This window comes from Misgurnus anguillicaudatus, chromosome 4, assembly GCF_027580225.2.
Source record: "Misgurnus anguillicaudatus chromosome 4, ASM2758022v2, whole genome shotgun sequence".
NCBI classification, from domain to species: Eukaryota; Metazoa; Chordata; class Actinopteri; order Cypriniformes; family Cobitidae; genus Misgurnus; species Misgurnus anguillicaudatus.
This window is the reverse complement of record NC_073340.2, coordinates 16928465-16955427: the sequence shown is the minus strand read 5'-3', so window position 1 is coordinate 16955427 and position 26963 is coordinate 16928465. Positions and strand designations below refer to the sequence as shown.

At 34.9% G+C, this 26963-nt stretch overlaps 2 protein-coding genes across 11 annotated transcripts in view; one reads left to right on the top strand and one right to left on the bottom strand.

Annotated features, from left to right (window-relative positions):
- tmem130 (transmembrane protein 130) overlaps window positions 1-4604 on the bottom strand; it is a 6253-nt gene extending 1649 nt beyond the window's left edge. The window contains exons 1-7 of one of the 9 annotated variants that reach the window (XM_073866822.1): window positions 4524-4604; window positions 2331-2416; window positions 2085-2244; window positions 1868-2001; window positions 1676-1760; window positions 1364-1566; window positions 233-351 (exon numbers count right to left, since the gene is read on the bottom strand). In XM_073866822.1, coding sequence (XP_073722923.1) covers window positions 233-351; window positions 1364-1566; window positions 1676-1760; window positions 1868-2001; window positions 2085-2224 — 681 coding nt within the window. In that variant the 5' untranslated portion in view covers window positions 2225-2244; window positions 2331-2416; window positions 4524-4604. Of the gene's footprint in view, window positions 1-232; window positions 352-1363; window positions 1567-1675; window positions 1761-1867; window positions 2002-2084; window positions 2257-2330; window positions 2417-2492; window positions 3196-3390; window positions 3575-4523 lie in introns of those variants that run through there. The other 8 variants (XM_073866821.1, XM_055175473.2, XM_055175474.2 and 5 more) reach the window with 8 other exon arrangements.
- baiap2l1a (BAR/IMD domain containing adaptor protein 2 like 1a) lies at window positions 3488-26963 on the top strand. Of its 2 annotated transcripts, none has more exons than XM_055175467.2 (14): window positions 3488-3700; window positions 4574-4649; window positions 4957-5043; window positions 10032-10093; window positions 10967-11038; window positions 11133-11267; window positions 15026-15178; window positions 17379-17534; window positions 17758-17872; window positions 17982-18195; window positions 21362-21421; window positions 21517-21667; window positions 25854-25888; window positions 25964-26963. In XM_055175467.2, the coding sequence occupies exons 1-14, from the start codon at window positions 3650-3652 to the stop codon at window positions 26034-26036; spliced, it is 1440 nt and encodes a 479-aa protein (XP_055031442.1). In that variant the 5' UTR covers window positions 3488-3649; the 3' UTR covers window positions 26037-26963. The 2 variants fall into 2 exon arrangements, with proteins under 2 accessions (XP_055031442.1, XP_055031441.1); XM_055175466.2 differs by having other exon boundaries at window positions 21514-21667.

Genomic DNA, 26963 nt, shown 5'->3' with positions numbered 1-26963 from the left:
TAAGAAAAATACTAAATTTAACCATTTTCACTATAGTGTAACTGTTCAAATATTTCCTTATTATATGCTTAGAATAAATCCAATAGCAAAAAGTGGTGTATTTCTGGTGCATATCAACATCTAGTGGACAAACCTTAATGGTGCACCTAATAATAACTATTCCCACTGAATCCACATAAATACAACAAAAAACAAATGGACAGCTTTCATTCTCGTTCATGATATGACTCACCAGTGTTTTACATGTGAGACGTGATTCCTGCAGTGGACAACACACTGAGACAGAGATGAATATCAGGGTTGCAACAATAAGAGCAGCACTGGGCAAAATAAAGATGAGGTGATTCACAGCTGATGAAAAATAATTATTTAGAGATATTAGATGTATAATACACAGAAACAAACCAATCTCAGCTGATCTTTAAATGGGATTGGGGAAAATAAAACATTACATAGCCTATTTGGAGTGAGCTATATATGCCTAACCAATACAACACACCTCATTTGCATGTGGAAAGTCAAAAATCTGTCTTTTTAAACAAATAAAGTTAAAGGAGCCCTTTTGCTGGCAAATTCAGACTTGTATTAGCTAATGTACTTATATGTATTATGGAAAATATATGTTGCATGTGTATATTTGTATAACACCCAAAAATCATAAGGATATTAAGTTAAGATCATGTTCCATTAAGATATTTCGTAAATACCATAAATATATATAAAAAAATTATTTATCATTAGTAGTATGCATTGCTGTGGACTTCATTTGTACTTTTTTGACCCTCAGACTCCAGATTTGTATATCGGCCAAATATTGTCCTATCATAACAAACCATACATCAATGGAAATCTAATTTAATCAGATGATATAAATCTCAATTTAAAAAAAGTGACCCTTATGACTGGTCCAGGGTCACATATTGTGAATGAGCATGAGGTTTCGCTTTAAATGATGTCAGACACAGATTTTTAATGGTCAGGCTCACTCACATGACTGTCATTGAAAGTTCATGTCTCTTAATTTCAAGTATTAAACCATAATTGTCAAAACATATGATCAATAAAAATGATCCCTACAGTTAGTACACTGTAAAAAATTATGCTGCATTAAATTTGTATAATTATTTACAATTATATATAAGTCTTGTCAACTGTTTTAAATATTGAATATACCATTTTTGTCAAATTAAGTTTGGCAATAGCAACTTATCACTAGTCAATGTTTAAAATAGTAAATTGAAATGACTTGCACAGCTAATTTGAATAATCTTTAAAATCTAAGACAGCAACATATTTTTTATGTTAGGTTTTTTGTAGTTGATGCAATCACAAAAAAACTTTTAAATAAATGTATTATACTTACGGCTGTTCTGCACATAAATATTGTAGGATTTCTGAAGGTTGCTGATATCATTTGTTACGTTGACTTCTAGGCAATATGCACCTACTGATGTGAAGGTGTAAGTCAGATTGAATAGATTCTTATAAATCCTGATTAAATTACAGGAAGTTGGACTGGATGAGTGACAATCTGACAAAACCCTCCAGCAGATCCAAACTGGAGGACTACAACACGTGTAATAGAAAAATATAAATTCAAAAGATAAGACTTTATGAAGAATTAATTACATTTGTTCAATTGTCTACATTTTAAAATATATTTAGCCTACGGTACCTTCCTCCAACATGAAAGGACAGACTGCTGCTTTGGTCCACGTTATAATTCAATGGTCCTTTCAATTCAATGCTCCGTATGGCATCTACAAAACAAAAGAAGAATAAAACCTGCAGCTGATATTTGACATGTTAACACCATTATTAAAGATAAAAAAACACTGATGACAAGTTATAGTGATGTTGAACCCACCTAACACAGTCAGATCTATAGAGTACAGCCCAGATTGTTTGGTTGTGTTGGCTTCAATGCTCAATTTAAATGTATAATTTCCAGGTGTAGTGTATCTACACTGCACAAAGGGATCTGGGCCTTCATACACTTGCCTTAAAAACAATGACAATTGCAAAAAGCTTATATTTAAATATTAAATATAAGTTAATTGAAACAATAGCCACAGGCATATTACCCATTGCCCAGGCCCCATGTGTATGTGAAAGCCACAGATTGTAAATGATGTCTCGGGTCAAAGAGCTCAAAAGTGACCAACGTAGGTACATAGGTGGCCAGATCGCCACTGTCCCGCAAATATGTATAATTTCCCTCCATCTGATGAAAAGTGATCTTTCCTGGAACATTACCTATGGCAAAATGAAAACAACGTGACAAACATAAACAGCAGTGATAGCCAATAGACATTAGAGGACTATCTTACCAGATGAATGGATTAAGTTGTCGGGTATGCCAAGAACAACAGGTAAGAAAAGTGAGAGGAAAGTGTAAACCAGAACACTCCGGATCCTGAAGGAAATTAATGTACAGATGATTGCAATACACATTCAGTACAAATACAGAATTAAAAAATTAACATGATTACCTGTAATGTAGAAACATGTTCATATCCATTACTTAAAGTGTAAGCTATACAGTATATTTACCAGTATTTTACCAGACTTATCACAAATGAGTATAGGCAATGCAATGGCTTGTGACTTACAGTCAGAGTCACTCATGTCTTCACACTTTTTGGTAAAAGCTTGAAATCTTATCCACGTGAATTCTTGTCTTATAAATGAGGTTTATTGTGTTGCTAGAGAATATAATTCATGCAGAAACGTAACTAATTCACAAGCACACTCATACGTAAGAAGCTAAGTTGTAGTATTACAATTATTTATGCATTTCCCAGACGCTTTTATCCAAAGCTACCAACTTCAATACATTGTAATCGCAAAAGTCACTGCATGTTGTATACTATACATTTTATAATATACATTTCTTTATTTCTAGTATATAACGCAAGCATCTAAAATGGCCACAGAGTGGCGCTGTAAATTGGAAAGTAAGAGTTACGCAGTTTCTGTCGCAGCTGATTGATTTGATATACCATACAATTCGATATACACGTGCCATTTCAAATTGATTTCGCCCTCCCAAAATATTATATTATTGTTGTTCAGTATTAGGCTATCTTCTTAGTTTCGTTTTCTCGTAATATATGCTGTTTATCACTGTCTATGATCAGTTAAACAATCACAGTTACCCCGTAACAAAAGTATCCTGTCCAATATTTATGTATAGAATTTATTTATTTTTTTGGTTAAATCTAAAATTGCCAGTCACATTAAAATCAATAAACAATAATCACTTATCAAAATAGTTAGGAAAACCCATAAAAATCTGGTAAAAGATCGTCATACAAATTATTTAAACGCTTCATAAAGAAATCTTACTATAAAATTCGTTTAGCTGCCAAATGAAATATAAATACAAACATGTGCTGAATGGGAAAGGGCAAGTCGGTGACGTCACAGATCCCACCTTTCCCACGCGTGGCCTGATCGGTTGCTCAGAAGGTTTCATCTTCCTTCAGCGCATCAGTGCGGTGTCGTGTCGTCCGAGAGCGCGCTTGTGCGCTCTGTTCTCTGCCCACGTTCACACGCTTTTAACAGGTGGAACGACAACACAGCATTTGTACTAGCAACCTGATACAAACACATTCTTACTGAGGACTTTTGAGGACCACCTGCCAAAATGTCTCGAGCACCGGAGGACGTAAACAAACTCACCGAAAGCACTTATAAGGTACAACTCGCTTTACAATGTTTAGGTATGTTGTACTTTATGCGGCTCTTGGCACACAGATTGACTCGTAAGTACCACAAGTACGAGTCTAAACAGGCACTTCCAAATCAGCATTTGCGATAGTTTTATGCCCTATGTGTCCAATAAAGAAATGCACTTTTGTTAGAAATTTTCAAAATGTTCAAACAGAAACATGGATTTATATTAAAGTTCTTCCTGTTGGGTTTCTGGGTTGGAAACCTGTTTGTGCTGCAGTGTTTCTGTTATTGCATACCTGACTTGTTCATTGTTTTGCCAAGGGTGTGTGCCTGGGGAATTAACAGAGGAGCTGCCCAGATTTACATTGTCGGGCATTTCAATGGAGAGCCCCAGGGCCCAAGATTGACTTTAGATGGACCTTGATCTCATAAGGCAATTGAATAAGAAATATAAGTAGTAAATGATTAAACAGCTGCAGTAGAATGTAAATAAATAAAAGTGTAGTAAATATCAGTTTATGATATTTCTAAACCAATAACATGGTTGAGCGGTCTTCGTAAACCGAAACAACGTAGAAAATAAGTGAAATAAAAATTCCGGGGAAAGTATAGGTTACCTGTGTCACGATGTTCAATTCAAATGTATAAATACAGAAAATTTGAAATGTGATAATTAACATAATGGAGAAGCATGTTCATATCCATTACTCAAAGTGTAAGCTTACAAATTTATAACTAAAGAACTTTTTAGATTTCTGCATTCTTGCCGAGCAACTTTACAGAAAATACAAATGACAAAATACATGGAACACAAAGTTATTTCAGTTTCATTCAACCATAATAACCTGCTTTCCACCGAAAACTGTAACACAAGCTGCGTTTCCTGCTTTTCCAGAATGTAGTGGAGCAGTTCAATCCAGGGCTACGGAATCTGGTCAACCTGGGGAAGAGTTATGAGAAGTCAGTGTCAGGTAATCACATCACATTACATTTACATGAATGCATTTGGCAGGTGCTTTAACAGTGCATTTAGTGTCGAAGACATGCGTGTTTCCTGGAAATCAAACCCGCAACATTTTGAGTTGCTAACGGAGTGCTGTACCAGTTGAGCTACATTACTTTTTGCACCATCACCACCACCCTGCTTTTTGTGTGAAGTTGCTGTGTGCAAAACACACAGTCGATTGAAAAACTGCTGTGATAACATGAGATAAGAGATTAAATGAAGACAATACCTCTAGTTCCTATTAATCAATGCAAGTTATTTGTGTTTTACAGCAATGAACTTGGCTGGAAAGGCATATTTTGATGCAGTCTCAAAGATTGGGGAAAGTGCTGCAGTATCACCAGTTTCAAGGGAGCTGGGTGAGTATAACTATAACTGTGGACCAGAGGTCCTTTACAATCTGGCCCTTATCATTATGGCTCTAGAGGGGCATTTCCTACTAGATGAGTCATTTCCATGCCTTGGAATATTGGGAGTCTATTTTGAATCCAAAGACTGGATAAACTCTAGTTTTGTGATGTATCACCGGCAGGTTTGCTTATTGTACTATCGGAATACTATGACAGATGTGCTGTGATTTATAAATTGCTATCTACTATTAGTCTATCTTTTATGGTCACTGGTTTGGAAAAGAAAATGATAAAAATGGTGTGTTAAAGGGGTTAAACATTTGATTTTTACCATTTTGGAATCCATTCAGCTGATCTCTGGGTCTGGCGGTACTACTTTTAGCATAGCTCAGCATAATCCATTGAATCTGATTAGACCATTAGCATCGCGCTCAAAAATAACCAAAGAGTTTTTATAAGTTTCCTATTTAAAACTTGACTTTTCTATAGTTACATTGTGTACTAAGACCGACAGAAAATTTGAAAAATATTCAAAAAATGTGGAGTGTCCCTTTAATGGTGTATTAAAAAGTGCGTATAAAGCTGCATATTTTCAAATAATCTTTGATGTTTGTGGAAAAACAGTAGTTGGCTGATATGATTTTTACTGATCTGGGAAACCTGTCTAGACAGTGTATGACCACCAGACAGTGTGAATTCTCTCACATGTTTTGCACAGACTGGCAGCAAACACACAAAGCAAACAGTTCTGCTGACAGATTTTGTCCACTAAGTTCTCGCATTTTGAACCCCTTCAAGACCTTTAAATCATTTGCATGGCTCAAATGTTACATAAGAACAAAATAAGTCCTCAGCTTAAGCTTTATTATCCCGAAACTCCCAATTTATTGTTATAATGATGACTGTCAAACAGAAGGCTATATATGACCATGCATCATATCAATATAATCTAGTTGTAAATAGTTTAGTGTTTACTGGAGCAAGCAAAGTTATTATGGTAGCTTGTTCTGTATGGTTTTGATTGCTTTTGACACTTTGGCTTGATAAAATAAGCATTGTCAGTGTCCAGAATAGGCTAACGTAAAAGTATGATAATGACTAAATAGAATGTAAACTTGATAGTAGCCTAACTAACTAAATAAAGGCTACATGACTCCTCTGTTATAGTAAAAATGTCTGGGGCACGTCAAATTGGTTCTTATTGTAACTTTTCCAACTAACTCTTAACTTTTAGTTCTTAAACATAGTGATTTCTCTGGGGAGTCTAAACATTCGTGTATGACTGGAATGCGAGAAGTGCTCGGTCTGGTCCCCACCCTTTTCCCCCGATGACACATTCTTCTAAAATTAAGCTGAAGAACATTCAAATAAAAAATACTTTTGTTCCTTGAACAGAAACAAGTACTAAATGGCAATGTATGATTAGTCGCCTACTTGAATTTGTATCAGACATAAGGTTACTATTAGGAGCATGCTGAATTTCTAACATCTTGGAGACTGTTTGGTTTAGGTGCTTGATGTGAATTACCTGTTGCCATTTTTGTGGAAAGTTTTTTTTTTTTAAAGCTGATAAACAGTTCAAGCGATAAAAGTGCAGTTTGGATAAAACTGGTTTGTTTTTACAGATACAATCAATGATATAGCCAGATGCATTTTGCAGGATGTGGGTTGCCATTGGTAGACAATTTTACTATTATTCTCAAGCATTAATACATTAAATAGTTGTTTAGACATTTTTCTTTGTCATTCGTTGTTGCAATATGTATTTTTTTCTATTAGTCATTATGATCTAAACTGCACTTAGGAAAGCACTTTGGCATGAGAACAACAAACATGCAAAAAATGCTCCTGATCCATCTGTCATTGCAATGTTTACCTGCAGGTGTTTTCTTTAAATGCATATGAAGGTGTCTAAAAAAACAATAGTTTTACTTTTCATTTTAAAGTCGTCCAAATAAAAGCACTTGGTGCACTTGAAGGGGATCATCTGATGCACAGCACAATTTCAGTTTTGTGTGTAGTGTAACTTGTAATAAGTCACTTTTCATGTCTAGTGCACCTCCTTTCTTGTCAAAGGAATTTATGGCATCAAAACTGCGTAAGCGTGTTGTTTACATAGCACATAGGTCTTCACAGTTTTTTAATGAGAGCCACACAGACAGGACAAAGTTAGTAAGAGAGCAAAGTTTACCGTAAAGTATACAAAGGTACATCCAGTCATAAATAGCATGTGTGCTGTCGTCCTTGAAGATGCAATATGCAATGCAATAAATACAAATGGGGGGGAGGTCATTCTTTATCATTTACCTGTCAAAGTTGTAACTGAGACAAGATGATTTCTCTTAATGACAAAAATGCTGTGGTTCCGAACCATAGGGTCCTTTTCTCTTAATTTCATGACAGATTGACGTGTGAAATTACTGTGCAATCTAAACTCATTGTACTTTAATGTCATATGACAATCGCTCATGCTTATTGACATGCATCTTGAAGTATTTTAGTCACTATTATATATTTTGTCTTGATAGTGTTTTAATCACTATTACATATTTTATCTTGATGATAGTAATGAATAAAATCTGCCCCATGGATCGAAAATATAAAGTCAGAGGAAGTTCTTATTTTAATAAAAGATTATACATATTTTATATAGCCTGGATTGAAAAGGTAATGACTAAGTATTACATTTTGAGTTTTTGAGGGCACAAATGGTAATCCATTGAGACTGTCCTGTAACCTTTGAATGGTTGTGCTCCCTTATGTGAAAACACACAGGGGTTTTGTGTTGGCACTCTCAGTACAAAGACAGCATTTACCCATGCACTCTGCTGACCTTTTCATGTTAATAATGTTATTAAAACTGCCATACAAGCTTCACCCATAATTCATATCTTGCCTTTACTCTTCCCTGCTTGTGAAAACAAACCTTACTGCAAACAGAGCTAATGGAGATTTGATAAGCTGAAATGACACTCAACTGATCATATTGTCTTTATAACAATAGACTTTTTAGCTGTATGTTAACTTGATATTGTGAAGTGGGCTGCACCTGTCACAAAATTCTGATTCTGAGATTAGAAGCATCAAAGATTGATTTCAGTTTTTGACATGACGTTACTCAGTCAGTATTTTAAAGATAGCAGTCAATATAAGATATAAAGTTATATTTACACAGATTGTTTTTTACATTATGTAGGATGACAATATGAAGAGTTTCGTTGCAAAACGAGATAACCACCGTTTTTTTAATTGTTCAGAAATCTTGTTTTTTGGTTGTGCATTCCAATTAATTTCTATGCAACTGCAGTTGGTTTGTTTTGATTTAAACCTGCATAACTTAAAAAATACAGCTAAGTAGCACCATAAAACAAAATAATAACATGATAACATAATAATAAACATGTTTTGACAAAAATGTAAAAAAATGGATTTATCTCGTTTTGCAACGAAACTCTTCATATGTAGAAAACACAAAATCACACAATTTCATTTTTATTTTGGTGTCTTAAAAGTATTCAGTATGAATTTCTACATTAAAAAGAATCATGGCAATCTTTATCAGACAAGTTTCGATGGCTTTGTTTTAAATGGCTAAATGCTACATTTTCATATGCTGTAAAAATTCCTTGTTGCACTTAAAAGTTTAAGTTAAAACAACTTGAATTAATAAGTAATTTGAACTATGTAGAAGTTGCTATAAATTATAAAAAAAAGTTTTATTAACTTAAGCCCATTTCACTTTTTTTTCATTTATACCAACTCTTCACTAGTCTAAAAAGTTTAAATGACTTGCTGATTTTAAATTTAAATGATCTAAATTTAGATATATGTATTTATTTTTTTAGTTACCTTAACGCAATTAAATTGAGTTGATCTGAGTAAAGATGAGTTAAATTCACCAATGCTATTATTATCTAATCATAGTTCTACTTAATATATAAATACAAAGTTATTATACAGCAACAGCACACATTCACAAGCTAACCATAACAAACACTGAACTGAAACAAAAGCTGATTATGGCATAAACGTTTCCAAAGTAAATGCTTTCAAATCAAGGCATTTACACTTACAGTGTAATGCTTACTGATTAAAACAACACTAAATAACTGATACGTGTCAATGAGATTGTTTTTATCCTAAGCAAATGCTCTACTCGTCCCCCCTCTTTTCTTACATTAATTAAAAATGCATAAAAGAACCCTTTTTTAGGGTCCTTGAAATCCTTAAAAGTTTGTGAATCTGGGTAAATTAATTCAAGGCCCTGAAAAGTTTTTAAAAATAAACATAAATGGATACAGGCCATTGAAAGTGCTTGAATATATTTTGTGCAAGAATTTTTCTGGAAAAAAATCCATATTTTCCCCTCTGTAGTGTGACGTCATAAAAATTGACTTTGAGCACACATGCTAAACTGTGAATTTTGAATGTTTATATCTTCTAAATGCTAATTTTGATCTGTATCAAAATGCTTTATGGCATAGTTGTGTTTGACACATGAAAACTGTAACAAATTATCTTACAAGGTAACACAATGTAACCTTGCTCTCACTTAAAATGCGTCCCCACATTAATTTGAGGGTATTGGTAAGTCCTTGAAAGGTCCTTGAATTTGAAGGTAACCAAGGTGTGGGAACCCTGATTTACTCTTAAGTTTCATGCAAAGCAGGCTGGGAACTGGAAATCCCCACCCAGTTTTAGCAATATTGTTTTAATACTTAAATGATTTATGTATTCCAAACTTAAATGAGTTAATTTCACATTGGTTAGAAATACCTAGAAACCACTTAATATTTTTTCAACCAAAAAACAAAAACGATATTGTGATGAGCAAATTTTAATTATGTTAAATTTAATTGGGGTCAAAATCATTTTTTTTCAGTGTTGCCTAGAAATGTTTGAAGTCAGTCTTGAAGTGTTTATTCAACTTGAGGTAGAAACATCTCTAGAAATAGTTACAACACAGCACTAAGGTAGTATGCATGTTTCACTTCCAGGTGTGGTTCTGGTTGAGATTTCAGAAGTGCATAAGAAGGTCCAGCAGGAATTAGAGGAATTTGTAAGTACACGGCCCTCAAGTTAGTCTGTGTTCATGTTGATACCCAACATTCTTCCCTGTCTCTTTATCTCTCTTATTTCTATTCCTCATTTTTTAATTCATGTACATGGTTTTAGCATTGAATAAATGATATGCTTACTTTATAATACATGGCAATGTTGTCTGTTGCCTTAGGAAACAAAAGTATGTGTTCTTTACTTTGAAGTGAGTTTATCTTTGGTATGTGACCGTATATAGTGCTGACCCTCAGTTCTCATTCCTTTAAGAGAATTTCTCCTTTTTATCAAAAAATCTTTGGTATTCTCTTTCACAGAATGTGTTATGAATGTTAACCCCCAAAAGATAATAAAGCAGTATTTCAGTTTTGTTCAGTATCTCTACATTGTCACAATACCTCGGTAGTGGAATTTATCATAGTGTAATATCACGTTATCGATCAGGTTATTGATTTTATCCACCAGTGGACGATAACATGATGTTTATGGAGCTCATGGGCTACAGTTTTACATTGCAGATGTGAAAGCACTTTAAATTAAAACAGATTTTCATTGGCTGCCAATGCTTCATCGCGCTGAAATAGTAAACCCAAACATATCATTCCTCTGTATGTTCTTTAGTATGGATGCTGCTATTCTCCTATTTTTATAGTTATCGTAGGCAATTATTTTTATAATTTAGACCGTATATCTTATGAAAAAATAGCAATAATACCATGTATTCTATGTATTTTATAAATATGTCTACTGCCTGTGCTCGCATTTATTGGTAAAGCTGCTTTGCCACAATGAAAAGTACTATAGAAATACATTTGAATCGAAATTGAAATGAATCGTCCATAGTTTGAACTTTTCTTTATTTTGATTTTCTCAACAGTTTAAGAAGTTCCACAGGGAGTTAATCTCCGAACTGGAAAAGAAAACGGATATGGACATCAAATACATGAATGTAAGTAGTGTATGGTATTGACGCTTTTTTGTAATTTGATTGCACCTGTTTGAGCTGGAAGATTTTTTAACCTTTAATTTTACAATCCTTTTAGGCCACTTATAAACATTACCAGTCAGAACACAAAATTAGGCAAGACTCTATAGAAAAATCACAGGCTGACCTGAAGAAACTGCGCAGAAAAAGTCAAGCAAAGCATTCATCCAAGTATGGTGTCAAAGAAAACGAGGTAAGGGCATCTTGAATTTTTACGCATTATGCTATTGGTTGAGACAATGTTGGTGTGTTAATAAAATAAATAAATAAATACATTTGGAAGCCAATTTACAATAATATTTTATTATTTATTCCAACATTATAAACGGGAAGTTTTTAAATAATAAAAATACACTTTTACAGTTGTCATGTTGGCATTACCCATTAAAATGTCCCATTATGTATAGATATGTATACATTTTCTGACAGTATATGCACTTTAACTTAATCTTTTTTTGTTATTTTAGTGCACAAATACTTCAGTTGAGTTTCGGAGGGCTTTACTTTTTAATACCAGTTTGTAGCTTATCGGTCACCATTGTGTTCCTTCTTTGAAAGGTGCATTGTTTCTTTAAACAATTAGCAATGGAAATCTGTTTATCTTTGCTTATGAATGTATTTCAGTCCTGGTTTGACACAAATATATAGGGGAATTTAAAATGAGCCAGCGCCATTAACAAAGCAGAATCAAAAAATATAATCGTATAACAATCTTGTGCTTTCAGTCGAATTACTTAGTAAAATGATTGGGAAATGATCAAATAGTCTTACGAAGTGTTCATTAAATTTGTACTATTGTAAACAAAACAGCACGCTCAAAATTCTTATTCTAGGTTGGGCTAGTGAAGCTTGTATAAAAACTTGTTTTTCAAACCCGAAAGTATATGTTTGAGGTTACGTTACTTGTTTTAGTGTTGCCCAATATACACTCATTTTAGCGTCATTCAAATGGTGCCGCTTTATTGCTCATCATAAAGCGTAATTTCTGTCTTTCACCACCTCTAAAAGCATGCCAGCCGATAGCATGTATAACAAACTATTTAAAATGCACTGCTATCTTTAAATCACTGTGAGATAAAACTATAGGTGTATATAACTATAACTTCTTATCTATGCAAGATCTGAAGTACAAATGAAAAGTGATTCTGACAAAAGAAAAAAAAGAACTCCAAGGAAACAAGCAACGTTCATAGTCACTATGACAACTTAAGCACAGAGCTATAATAGGAAGAGGTATCCTGTACGGAAGATCACAGATCACAATGCTTCTGGTGTCATTTTACACTTCTGCTGGATAAAGCATGCTACAAGCAGCACAAAACAAAAGAAGTGGATTTGATGAAGTCATGTTGTAGTATTGCTGAACAACGTTCACCAGTTAGAGATTGAGGTGGAATATGAGTTAACAGTAGATGTGGTCTTACTTTGCAGCAAGAGCAAAACCCTAAAAGTTTCAATGCTGAAGGGGGATACATTTAAAACACTATAAATTTACTGATTTATGTAATTTTACTTACATTTCTACAGAAAAATAATCAATAAAACATTTAAAGAAATTTTCTGTAAAAATAATTTTTTAATCTGTAAAAATGAACGGCAAATTTCTGTGAAAATTAATGGCAAATGTCTGTGGAAATTAACGGCAAATGTCTGTAAAAATTAACGACAAATGTCTGTAAAAATTAACGGCAAATGTCTGTAAAAATTAACGGCAAATGTCTGTGGAAATTAATGGCAAATGTCTGTGGAAATTAACGGCAAATGTCTGAAAATTAACGGCAAATGTCTGTAAAAATTAACGGCAAATGTCTGTGGAAATACATTTTTGATCTGTAAAAATAGTATGAATTGTCTTTAAAAAAACATAATTTTGATGTGATTGTTAATTACAAGGAAATACTGTCATTTTAATGGTAAATCTTTAAATAACAGAAAATATCTGTAAAACAAAAGCATTTAATACAGAATATTACCTATAAAAAACGTTTTTTTTTACAGTGCAGTGGTCTCTTTCTCTGTTTCTCTCACTCTCACTCTCTCTCTCTCTCTCTCTCTCTCTCTCTCTCTCTCTCTCTCTCTCTCTCTCTCTCTCTCTCTCTCTCTCTGTAAAGTTGCTTTGCTTGGGACATTTTAATGAACAGTTTATCCAAATATAAAGATTCATGATTTATTCACCCGTGTGCCATCCCAGATGTATATGACTTTCTTTCTTTAGTTGAACACGAAAAGAAGCTGTCATGTTTTATTATTTATTTTAAACGTATTTAGTGATCAATACATCACACATCCTTGTCAACATACAGATCAGTGCAGTAAGTTCAAATATGGTTACACATCTAAATCTTATTGGTTTTAATGTCTCTTGTGACGAAATGCACAAATGAATCACAAATACGTGGCAAATCAATCACTAAGTAATCTCAAAACGGTGTTTTCTTTTCCAAACGTATCGTTTCACTACAGAAGACATATATTAAAAGTCTCTTCACATCTTGATAGCAAAACCAGTCGCAAGTCGCACAGGTATATTTGCAAAATAAAAGCAAAAAATACATTGCATGGGTAAAATGATAGATTTTTCTTTTATGCCAAAAATCATTAGTATATTATATTACTATCTACGTTTGTAGATCATGTTCCATTAAGATATTTTGTAAATTTCCAACCATAAACATTACAAAACTTTATTTTTGTGAGTGGATGCAGCAAAATCATGATCAAAATTAATCAGAAACTCCCCTACAAACTTTGCTTTGCTCCCCGTTCCTTGGGGATTTCCCATTCAAATTTGGTTTATGTATAAGCTTACAACTTCCCCCTTTCAATCAACAAGTATTATTCAGTCATTATAATGGTTAGCCAGCGGAGAGCACTAAAACAAACTTTTCATTAATATGCATTGCTGTATACAGACTTCATTAGACTTGGACCTTTAAATGCAATTTGTAACATTAAGATTTTTTGCACTGTCAAGTTCTAGATTTTCAAATCATTATATCTTGGCCAAATATTGTCCTGTCCTATCAGCTTCCAGGTGATGTATAGACGGTTTCAGCAGTAACAACATAAACAAGCCGCTGTCGCTGTCCGCACATAACTTCCGGTAACTCCGCTAATAATAAATAACAACAAAGTACTTTAAACATAGTTTATTTATATAACAAGCAGAAAAACAACACATAGATTACCTAGGAAACCAAAACATTTGTTATTTTCGACGAGGCATTTGTTCAATAGATCAGTTTAGCAACTAGTCAGACCATTAAAAAAACGAAAACCGGAAATTAAGTTTGGATTCAGACGTGTATCACGTGCTTCCGATGAAACCGTCTATAAATCTCAGTTTCAAAAAATGTATCCTTACGCTTTTGTGGTCCGTGGTCACAAATGTGTCATCTGCGAAAGGCGTAGGAACGAAAAATGTCCAAGCAATCATTGCGTTCGGACCGAATGCAATGATTGGACAAATGAAATGTTTTTAAATTAACAAGCAAAGTACTATATCTACACAAGCAAAAACTCGCCGTGTCTGATTCTGATTTAAAACAGTTGTTTATGTTTGTTATGGTACTAATGTTATTCACTTTGTACTGCAAAGTTTTCTTACTGGTGATGAATGAGACATGACGAAGTAGGCTTCTAGTTTGTGCGTGTTAATGTGTTTGGATGGCGATTTGAATTGAGGGTGGGATCGGGATTACATTGGTAGCAGGCTAGCAAGTTAGATAGTATAAAAAGATGACATGATGATATTTTAATTAAAAAAATATTATTTGTGTTTAACTGAAGAAAGAAGTCATATACATCTGTGATGGTATGAGAATGTGTACATTTTCATATTTAGCTATTTCTTTGAATATGTTGATACTCGTTGTTGTTGAAACAAAGTTGGACATTATCTGTAACCATCATTTGATTCAACAATATCTTCTGGTTGTTATGGGTTTTCAGTGTCTGGAGTCCATCACATCCCGACAAACAGACATGCAGAGGTTTATTGCAGAGGGATGTAGAGAAGCCTTGCTGGAGGAGAAGAGGAGGTTCTGTTTCGTAGTGGACAAACATTGTGCCCTTACCTATCAGCTAGCAGCCTTTCACGACAAGGTGACCAGCTGAAAATCATGCTGTGCTTCAGTAAATGTTTGCCTAAATTTGTCTGTTTTTTCCCTAATAATGATGACCAATGATAAGCTTACAGAAATTTAAAATCTGGGAAGCATCTGGCATCTGAAGTATACTTGATATTTGTGACCTATCTGTGAAATCCATCTTAAAGGGGCGGTTTCCCGGACAGAGCTTATCCTAGTCCCATACTAAAATGCATGTTTGAGCTGCCTTAATTTAAAAATATCTTGCACTAACATATCTTAACATATACCAGTGCCATTGTTTTGTCTCAATATGCACACACGGGTATAGTTTTTTGTAAGGTATGTTTGTCCCACTGTCTGATAATGTAATGATGATAAGATTAGGAGCAACAATGTCTCTGACATGACCTTACTCAGCCAATATTAAATATATCAAGGTTATATTTACACAGAATGTTCTTTACATTGTGTAGGAGGATTTTGTGTAGAAAACTATAGATCACAAAAAAGACTTTAGTTGGGTTTTCACAGACTGGGTCACAAATTCCAAAAGTTTTAGATATACACTCACCTAAAGGATTATTAGGAACACCTGTTCAATTTGTCATTAATGCAATTATCTAATTAAGCAATCACATGGCGGTTGCTTCAATGCATTTAGGGGTGTGGTCCTGGTCAAGACAATCTCCTGAACTCCAAACTGAATGTCAGAATGGGAAAGAAAGGCGATTTAAGCAATTTTGAGCGTGGCATGGTTGTTGGGGGTGCCTGACGGGCCGGTCTGAGTATTTCATAATCTGCTCAGTTACTGGGATTTTCATGCACAACCATTTCTAGGGTTTACAAAGAATGGTGTGAAAAGGGAAAAACATCCAGTATGAAGCAGTCCTGTGGGCAAAAATGACTTGTTGATCCAAGAGTTCAGAGGATAATGGGCCGACTGATTCCAGCTTATAGAAGAGCAACTTTGACTGAAATAACCACTCGTTACAACCGAGGTATGCAGCAAAGCATTTGTGAAGCCACAACACGCACAACTTTGAGGTGGATGGGCTATAACAGCAGACGACCCCACCGGGTACCACTCATCTCCACTACAAATAGGAAAAGGGGCTACAATTTGCATGAGCTCACCAAAATTTGACAGTTTAAAACTGGAAAAATGTTTCATGGTCTGATGAGTCTCGATTTCTGTTGAGACATTAAGATGGTAGAGTCAAAATTTGGCGTATTCTGAATGAGAACATGGATCAATCATGCCTTGTTACTACTGTGCAGGCTGGTGGTGGTGGTGTAATGGTGTGGGGATGTTTTCTTGGCACACTTTAGGTCCCTTAGTGATAATTGGGCATTGTTTTAATGCCACGGCCTACCTGAGCATTGTTTCTGACCATGTCCATCTCTTTATGACCACCATGTACCCATCCTCTGATGGCTACTTCCAGCAGGATAATGCAACCTGTCACAAAGCTTGAATCATTTCAAATTGGTTTCTTGTACATGACAATGAGTTCACTGTACTAAAATGGCCCCCACAGTCACCAGATCTCAACCCAATGGAGCATCTTTGGGATGTGGTTGAACAGGAGCTTTGTGCCCTGGATGTGCATCCCACAAATCTCCATCAATTGCAAGATGCTCTCCTATCAATATGGGCCAACATTTTTAAAGAATGCTTTCAGCACCTTGTTGAATCAATGCCACGTAGAATTAAGGCAGTTCTGAAGGCGAAAGGGGGTCAAACACAGTATTAGTATGGTGTTCCTAATAATCCTTTAGGTGAGTGTAGTCTCCCTATATAAAACACCTGATTTAACTCATTAGGCCTCTCTCATAAAAGGCTTGTTCAGCTTCATGTATTGCTGTGCAGAACGATCGGCGTGTGACATCACAGTGCCACAGGTGCAATTTGAGAGCATACCGAGTACTTCACTCTCTAGTTGCTCCTACGGTGCTGTGATGCTATGTGCTGATCTGTCTGCGTGACGCCAATGAAGACGAACAAGCGCAGCGTTGTAGGTGTCTCACTCATTAACACACTGAATCAAGTGTTTTTAAAAGGGACACCTTTGGGGGACAATGAGGGCTAGAATTAAGAAACATGCTTTACATTAAGCTTTATTATTATTATCTTAGGCTGATAGTCAAAACTTGACGGTGCGTGTTCATGGCATGCCTTGTTTTCTTAAAACTGTTTGTGACCTTTCCCAAAGGCCAATAAGATACTGACTGACAAACTGCCCAGCTGGCAGGAAAAGTGTACAGATGCCACCAAGGTGCCAGACACCGTGATTACCATGATTGAGAGCCTGCAGACTCCAGTGCCAAGAATACCCGAGTCCTCGTCTATGGTGGAGCGCAGAAACGGAGTCAGTCTCATAAAAAATACACCTGCTGCATTCTTTAAAAATACATATGACATTAAACAAGCTTTGGATATCAAAACGTTATGGTCTATACTGACTTTAGACACATATAGTCACAGATAGCTTTTGGTCTTTAAATCATAATCTACTGTAGTAGTTTTTACATTGTTGTATTTATGTCCTTGTTTATATGTCATACGTTGTTTGGTTTTTTATTTTATATTAGAACAATTCAGTGGACCTGCCACCAGCCCCGCCCCTCAAAGCCCACACAAGTCCACTGGCCAACATGTTCAACCAGGAGGTTCCCAGAAGCCCCATCTCATCCGAGCAGTACTCGGGTACTGTATCATAAAATCACTGCTTAACAGTTGAGATTTTGAGTCATTTGAATTGTCATTCTGATTACTAATCAAAATAATTGCTGATGCCGTTCTTGGCAATCAACAGATCAAGACAGCCTAGATGGAAATGGCATGTCCAGGTCTACATCAGAGTCCAGTGGGATGGATATTGTAAAGAAAACCAGGGTACAGACTATTTTCCCCCACACAGCAGGAAATAATGAGACTCTTCTAGGCTTTGATGATGGCGACATCATTACATTGCTGATTCAAGAGGAGAGAGACGGATGGCTGTATGGAGAACTAGAACGTAATGGACAGTAAGTTACTTGACTGAAATGTTTTTCATGATCTGAAGGCATACAACGATATGTTTGAAATTAGTAGCATGGAATTTTTTTTTATTGTGCCAACATATTCATTTCTTTTTATTAAACAAATATTGTGTTAAAGGCCAGAGGAAAGTTTCTTTAAAAAAAAGGAAAGTTATAAAAGATTGTTAAAAAGTTAAAAGATTATGGGACAGGGTTTAGATTAAAGGGATAGTTCACCCAAAAATGAAAATTCTGTCATCATTCACTTACTCTCATGTTGTTACAAACTTTTATAAATTTCATTGTTCTGATGAACACAAAGGAACATATTTTGAGAAATGTTGTAACCAAACCATTAGTGGACCCCATTCACCTCCACAGTATTCTTTTCTCCTACTATTGAAGTGAATGGGGTCCACGAATGGCTTGTCTACAAACACTTCTCAAAATATCCTCCTTCGTTTCTATCAGAACAAAGTAACAACATGACAGTGAGTAAATGATGAAAGAATTTTCATTTTTGGGTGAACTATCCCTTTAACCCAGGACTAGGTTTTAGTTATATTATGCATTTAATTAGTTATTACAGACATATCTTACAAAAACAATACTGTTGTGCATCTTGAGACAAAACAATGGCACTGATATGTGTTAAAGGGGACATTTCACAAGACTTTTTTAAAATGTCAAATAAAACTATAGTGTCACCAGAGTACACATGCGAAGTTCTAGCTCAATAAACCATATAGATAATTTATTATAACATGTTGAAATTGCCACTTTGTAGGTCTAAGCAAAAAATGATATTTTTTTGGTTTTGGATGTGTCCTTTTAAATGCAAGGTTGGATAGTGCAGATTAGTGGGCGTTATTATCCCCTTCTGACATCACAAGGGTAGCCAAATTTCTATTTTTTCACATGCTTGCATAGAATGGTTTACCAAAACTAAGTTACTCAGTTGATCTTGAAAGGCGGCTTCACATTATAAGCGACTTTGTCGCTGTGTGCCTTTTTCAAAAAAGGCGTTTCTATATCTGGTTGTCATTAAACAAATGAGTAACGTCTACTCCAGTAACTGACGAGAGACAGATGACGTGAACTCCTGCTTCGTTCTCATTGGTAGTCGCTCTCGAAAATCGCTCATAATTTGCATAAAAATTCTTAACTCTGTCGCGCGACTCGCGCCCCATGGTCACTCACGCTCATCTTGCGGAAGTCGCCAAGCTTCTATTAAAATTAATGAGACCGTGTCACTATTCTACTGCTGGTTGCTGCTAGTCTGTATGCAGGGGACCAAATTATAGCACTTAAATATGGAAAAAGTCAGATTTTCATGATTTGTCCCATTTAAAATGTCAGTGCAAGATGTTTTTTTTTTTTAAATTAAGGCAGCTTAAACATGCATTTTAGTCCGGGACTGGGAAACTGCCCCTAAATGTTTAAAAAGTTTTTGAAATGAAAGAATTGTACAAATTCTAGGCAAATGGTGGTTACTTTGAAGATGCTAAAATATAACATATAACACAAGTTTTAATTTATTGTGCATTTGTTCAGTTACATAATTTTTGTGTATGCAACAGAGTTACATTTTTGTTATTTCATAGTTTTGCTTGATATTTTTAGATTATTCTAAAATGTGATAAAGTGCAAATAATGAATAAATTAATACGTGACCCTGAGCAGTAAAGGGATAGTTCACTCAAAAATGAAAAATAATTAACTCACCCTCAAGTTGTTTCAAACCTGCATAAATGTGTTTTGCTGAACACAAAGGAAGATATTTTGAGCAATGTTTGTAACCAAACATTTCTGGAGCACCATTGACTTCAATATTTTTCCTTCCATTTAAGTCAGTCATGCTCCAAAACTGTTTGATCACAAACAACTATCAAAGCAGTATTGTTTATATGTGCTTTTCACAGTTCATGTTGTTTCAAAGAAGCTTTACAAAAAAAGCTGTGCCTTAAATCCATGAGGTCATCACTGAACTGTGAAATGTGGTATAAATAGGAGGTCATTCTTTTGCTGTGTGAACATGGTAAATGTTTACAGTGTCAGCACAAATGTTCCTCTCTGACGTACACATTCACTTCTGATATGCGTGGCATGTTAAATATGCCTTACCGTATTTCTCCATAATTAATACAGTAAATCTTTTGAAACGTGGAACCAGTATTTCCAGCTCAGAAAAGTTAGTTACAAAAAAATATTCAAGTGGGGAAAATGACTCAATAAAAACAACAGACAAATATATAGTAGGAAAAAGAAAAGTGCTGAAAACAAATGAATAAGTAAATTTTTTATATATATATATATAAATATATATTTATATATAGATTTACCATGCCAGTCCCAGTTGTTAGTAAAGGATAATATATATATATATATATATATATAAATATAAATATATAAATATTATATTGTAAGATCAATATAAATGGATACATATCAGTTATTAAATGTTTGACCTTTGCGTAAAACTATAAAAAATTACATTTGATTAAAGCTTAGTTTTATGTTAAAATACTTTGTATTTTCTCTGTATAAAATGCAGAATAGTAGATCATATTATATAATATATTTATCTAACTTATCTAAAAACGAATTAATTATTTGAAGTACCTTCAAAACATTTCTCTCTCAAACAGAGCACCCTTACCAGCCCTCACTGATATAACTAATAATGGGAGTTTGGGACCACACAAACATTACAGTCTTTAACTCCAATTGGACCTTTGCTTAGAGTATGTAACAACAACATAATGTAATATAATAAATATGAGATTGTAATATTACATATCAGGATGTAATAACAGGAATGTAAGAATGATTCTGGTTTTAATGTCTTCCATACTCATTTCAAATAGTCATGGCAGTTACATGAGCTCAGTATTGTTTTTGTTTATTTGGCTATTTTAATAAGCTCCGGCCTTTTTAAAGGTCGAGGTGGGTGTGCAGATTTCCTCTAACTAACTATTGTCGCTAGCACTATATTGAGAAATGAAATATCTTGATGCATTGACGCACACCGAGTTCAAAGTTACTGTGTGACCGTTCCTAAGCAACAGCATCCAAATGAATCCTTCAATCTACACTGTTTTGGATAATAACAAGAATAATAATTTTGTTTATGTAATAGACATTGATACACACGTTTTGTGTTCATTTGCAGACGGGGCTGGTTTCCTTCATCTTATTGTCGAACTTACAACGAGCCAGCCATCGGAAACAGGTGATTCTGCTTTTTTCAACTAAAACAAGCAATGTGTATAAATCTAGCAAACGATCGAGTGAATGACTGTGGTCTGTGTAATATGTGTTCAGCAGAGTGGAGAGCCCGATGCGCAGCCTGACTTTGGTTGATGGTCCACAGCACCAAGAGGAGGTGGAGGAACCCATGCTGCTGCCCCCGCCTGACTACAGTGACTCATTCAGGGACAGACCCATCAAGCCCTCCACCCCCTCTCCACAGATCCCGGTAAACACAACACAGACGCTAATGGGAAAGCTGAGTGCAACATAAGTTGAAGACACTGACCTTTTTTTCATAAAAAGTTTTTTAAGGGGTTTCTAAAGTTAAAGAACGACACACTGCTGTTTTTGACCAATAACGTTAGCCTTTGAGGTTGAAATGTTGGACTTTTTAAAACTTGATTAAACTTCTCTGTGAGTAACTTGGTTCTTTTTAATCAAGCACCTGCTGAAATTGATTGTTTTTACAGTTTTTTTATTTTATTTACTGTTTTCGATATAAACTCACCCTATATAATGTAAAGAACTGAAAATATTACCTTCATGTTTTTAATATTGACTGAGTAAGACCATGTCAAAGATGATAAAGTTTTCATTAAAATCAATGATTGAAATCCTTTGGTTTATTTAGTTACTCCCCAACACTGATTTATCAGCCGAAACAAGAAAACGAAAAACCTTTGCCTCTTCTTTTGAATATTTATCTTGGGGTAAAACAGGCAAAGTCATTGACGTGTATTTCAAGGGGGACTCCCTGGTCAGATCAGGTTCCCTTTTAGAGCGAACACGAAACCTCTGCTTTTCCCTACTACACCACAGCACTGATTGCACTTTTATGCATCTATTATGTATTGTATTATGTATTTGTCCAGTTATACATTAGGTTGCAGGATCTTAATAGCTGGATACACATTAGAGTCAAAAGACCCGGAGTAACGTAACCTTTGTTATTTGCCAATGGGCCTAGGAGGGGTAGATGAATGCTCTGCATTACTATCATTGTGATGAATTAAAAGACATGTAAAAAATGCTCCCTACCTGGTTCTGACATCGTGATGGAGAATGGGGAATGACCCCACATATCACTGCCTCAGAGCATGACATTAAACAACTTTTTATACAGTGAAAGTACCAAGAAAGTACATTAGCAATTTCATTCAAATGTCAACCGTAAAATAAAGTTTTTAACCATACTGATGATTTAAATACCAGTGCAAGGTCTCCGTTTAAGTTACATTTTTATTTTATTATTTTCCATAGTTAGGAAAGTGCAGCTTTCAGAATGGTCAAATCCATATCGGAGAAATGTCACATCCATAATGTTGTTTCTTCCACATAAATGCTTACACGAATGCCTTCTCCGTTTGTTTCTGGTTTGGGCATTTTAATTGATAAATTCCTACAAATTCCTTTAAATTCCCTTTTTTGTCACATTTATATAGATGTATATTTCTATTATTACACTGCACTGTAAAAGGCTTGATTCTGATTGGCCAGTCTTGACATTCCAAGGCATGTTATTCCAAGATAACTGCTCACTAAAATATATGGTAACCTGGATGCTGCAATCATTTTCACGGGTACAGTTTAATATTACACAAAAATGAATTTAATGACATAAATATATTTACAAATGATTAAAGGTGAAGTGTGTACATTTTAGAAGTATCCAATGCCAGAAATGCAATCTAATATACATAACTATATTATCAGGGGTGTATAAAGACCTTACATAATGAACTGTTATGTGTTTATTACCTGAAAAAGAACTTCATCTACATACACCCCGGGTCCCCTACATGGAAGTTGCCATTTTGTGCCGCCATGTTTTTTACAGTAGCCCTAAACGGACAAACTGCTCTACAGAGCGCGTTTTGTCACTAGTTCTGTATTTTGTCCTAGACAACATGTCTGTCCTGTAGCGGCTACCGTAGCTTCTCTATACATTTCGGTGAACAGTGGACAGAGCCTTTGGTTGCAATTCACAATATCACTGCTAGATGTCACTAAAATCTACACACTGCACCTTTAAACCAAATAGTGTGTTTGTGACATTTGATCATCTTTTCTTATCTTAAAACCGAAAGTAAACAGGTTTTCCAACGCAGTAGGTCTGCATCCGTTAAAAATTTGGAAATAAAATATTTCAAATTAATATTTAATGTTCCTTACCTTACTTATGAGGTAAATAGCCGTGTAATAAGCGGAATAATGTACAGGCAGCTGGTAGATATTGGGAAATAAGCAAGGCCTGATATGGAGTGATCACACTGTCGAGGCTCAGGGGCGTCGGACTGGGGGTAAAACCAGTACTGATTACCAGGGCCCTTGAAAAGTCTGGCATATATTTTATTTTACCTGGATATTTTCATTTCCTAATTAAATTTCATAATGAATGTCAGATAAAATGTAAAGTTAGTGTATTGGCTGAATAACTGTTTGACTGACTACATTTTGTATAATTAAAAATCTAAAGTCTCTCCGTCCCACCCCTTGCTAATGCGCCAAATGGTTTAGTCCATCTGCACGCGGCTTTTTTTACGTTTTGAGAGTCTGGTGGAGCACAAATGTCTGCAGTACGTTTGAATTGTCTTTCTCAAAGAAAGCTAAATCAGGCCACCAAAAAAGAAAGGAAAGACAGGAGAAGGAAACGAGGGGAAACGATTTGTTACTGACTTGTGCAACGCCCCTGTCGAGGCTTATTTATTTCTGGCATAACCTGCTGCTTATAGATAATCCCTTACTTATAAAATAGAAAACATGAGTACTATAGACTGATATTTTTTCTGATGTCATGGTTTAGAAAAAATATAAACTGATACCAATAGCGATTATCAATAATTTATTGGTAATAAATATATTCTCTCAGAAATTATTATTATTTTGACTAGAAATTTAATATCCATAATGTTGGAATTTCTCCTTTGTCTAGAAACGGACTGACCTTTTGAGATTTTTTTTCTTTAACTTCTCATTACATTGGTATAGAGGTCCGGATGTCACACGACCCATTCTGTTTATGCCACCATACTGGCAGGCAAGGACAGCCGGGAGCGAATATGAAATGAATGATGCCAGCAGGAGTTTCATGGCAACAGAGTTCACTGTGCACTTTAATTCAAAAGATATAGATATGTACAACCAAAACTTAATAGTATTTTCCACATTTTGAACTTTTTCATGTCATTTCATTGTTACTATTAAGGGGACACTCCACTTTTTTTGAGGGTGGGCTCATTTTCCAGGTCCCCTATAGTTAAACACCTGATTTTAACAGTTTTGGAATCCATTCAGCCGATCTCTGGGTCTGGTGGTACCACTTTTGGCATGGCTTGGCATGATTCATTGAATCTGATTGGACCATTGGCATCGCGTTCAAAAATGACCAAAAAGTTTAAATATTTTTTAAAACTTGACTCTTCTGCAGTTACATCGTGTACTAAGACCTACAAAAAGTTTTTGATTTTCTAGGCAGATATGGCTATGAACTATACTCTCATTCTGGCGTAATAATAAAGGAATTTGCTGCCGTAACATGGCTGCAACAGGCGCAATGATATTACGCAGCGCCCGAAAAGAGTCCCTTTGGTAACCTTTAATAGCAGGGGACTATTTTCAGGCACTGCGTAATATCAATAAAATATCGAAACTTTGGTCATTTTTTAGCGCAATGCTAGTGGTCTAGTCGGATTCAGTGGATTGTGCTGGGCTATGCTGGGGGTGCTAGCGCCAGACCCGGAGATCAGCTGAATGGATTTCAAAACGGTAAAAATCGGTAAAAAAAGTGTTTAACTCTAGGGGAGCTGGAAAATTAGCCTATTATCAAAGAAAGTGGAGTGTCCCTTTTAAACCCTTATACAACATGTTGAATTTATTGTTCCACGGCTATCGATACAAATGCTCAAGTGCTCTACAATTTCCTGCCAAAAGGGCGGAGTTTAGGCTGCGTGATGTCAACTGCAGATGTTGTTTCTGAATGGTTCATATCAGGGTCATTACAGACATTGATAAACTCAATATTCAGATTAAAGTTTGATAAGTATATGGAGAATGAGTAGTAACAGTTACTAGTAAGTGCCTGCTTAAAGATTAGTTAATCATAAACAAGTCACTTACTATTTTTAATGACTTTTATTAAACTTTGTCTCATACAATTTCTTGCATCCTGACTATTTACAGTTTGTAGTCACTTGAAGTAGTTACAATAAGATTGTCAGTGTTAAGGAAGCAAGCGCTTCAAGAATATCAAGATTCCTGACATAGATAATGAGGTCATAGAAGACAGGTGTTAAAGTTGACATCCTAATCAAACCAGTCCAACAAGGAAACTCAAGTCCTTACTTTTCTCTCAAACTTATAATTTAATTCACACTGCTCACTTTTCATGTCATTGTTTTATTTTTTTGCAACAGGTGCCGAATGGTAACTCCGTGCCTCCTTTTTTAGGGTGAGTATTTTATTATATATCGCCATTGCCAGTAGCATGACCTAGAACTTATCATTATTTTTATTATCCTTCCAGGGATGGAAATGTATTTTCCACAGTGAAACTACGACCCACCGTCACAAATGACAGATCGGCCCCGAAAATTTGATGATAGTGGACCGTCCATGGGCTGATGTAAATTTGTGTCTGAGAGGTGGTTTGATTGAAGAAATGCAGACACGGCACCAAACTAAAGGATTCTGTTACAGTTTATTTTTAATCCACAGCAGAGTTTTTAGACGGGGGCACACTTAAATTTACATGAGCCATTATTTATAAGATATTTAGACTTTGATTAAATTATTATTGTTTTAACTGGATTCATACACTGAGTTTTTAAAATAATGCAACAGCTCTTGACCCCTCCACTTAACGAATATCTAGTTTCTGACCATATTGGTCCTATGTCTAAAACTAGGGCCTTGTTAAGGTAAGCTGAAGTCACATAGGTGGTCTAATGTTGAAGTATTGCAGTCCCAAATTGGAAACACAAAACAGCAAAATCTTCATTTCAAATTCTAGTGAAGTCGTGTGAGGTTTTACTTTTTTGTTATTACTTCATCATGCCAGATGCCAATGTGTGTATATGGATTCATATTAGCCTGTTTTTATTATACAATACAATATCATTGTTTTTGTTTATTGATATAATACTTACTTAACATTCTACACTTTAATAGGAGGAAAATATAAAGTGTTAAGTTTTTGTTTTTATTCCTCATCTTGTAAAGTAAAGCATAAAACAGGAAAAATAGCTGCACATTGTTGGATTTATCTGGAGATCATCTGTAATTCATGAGCATATTTACCTTACTGAGAGAAACAGATGTTTGGATCTTTTAACTAAATGCTGTTTTTTTATTATAATATATTAAGTATTATAAGGTTGTGTACATGTTGCTGTTGCTTGCATGTTATTAAGTTGGGGAAACGTTTCTTTCAGACATCTTTTTTTGTTTTGTTGCAATATTGATTTATTGTCCTGTTTTCTGACATATCACATTACTCTGAAATAAAGATGTATATGAATATACAA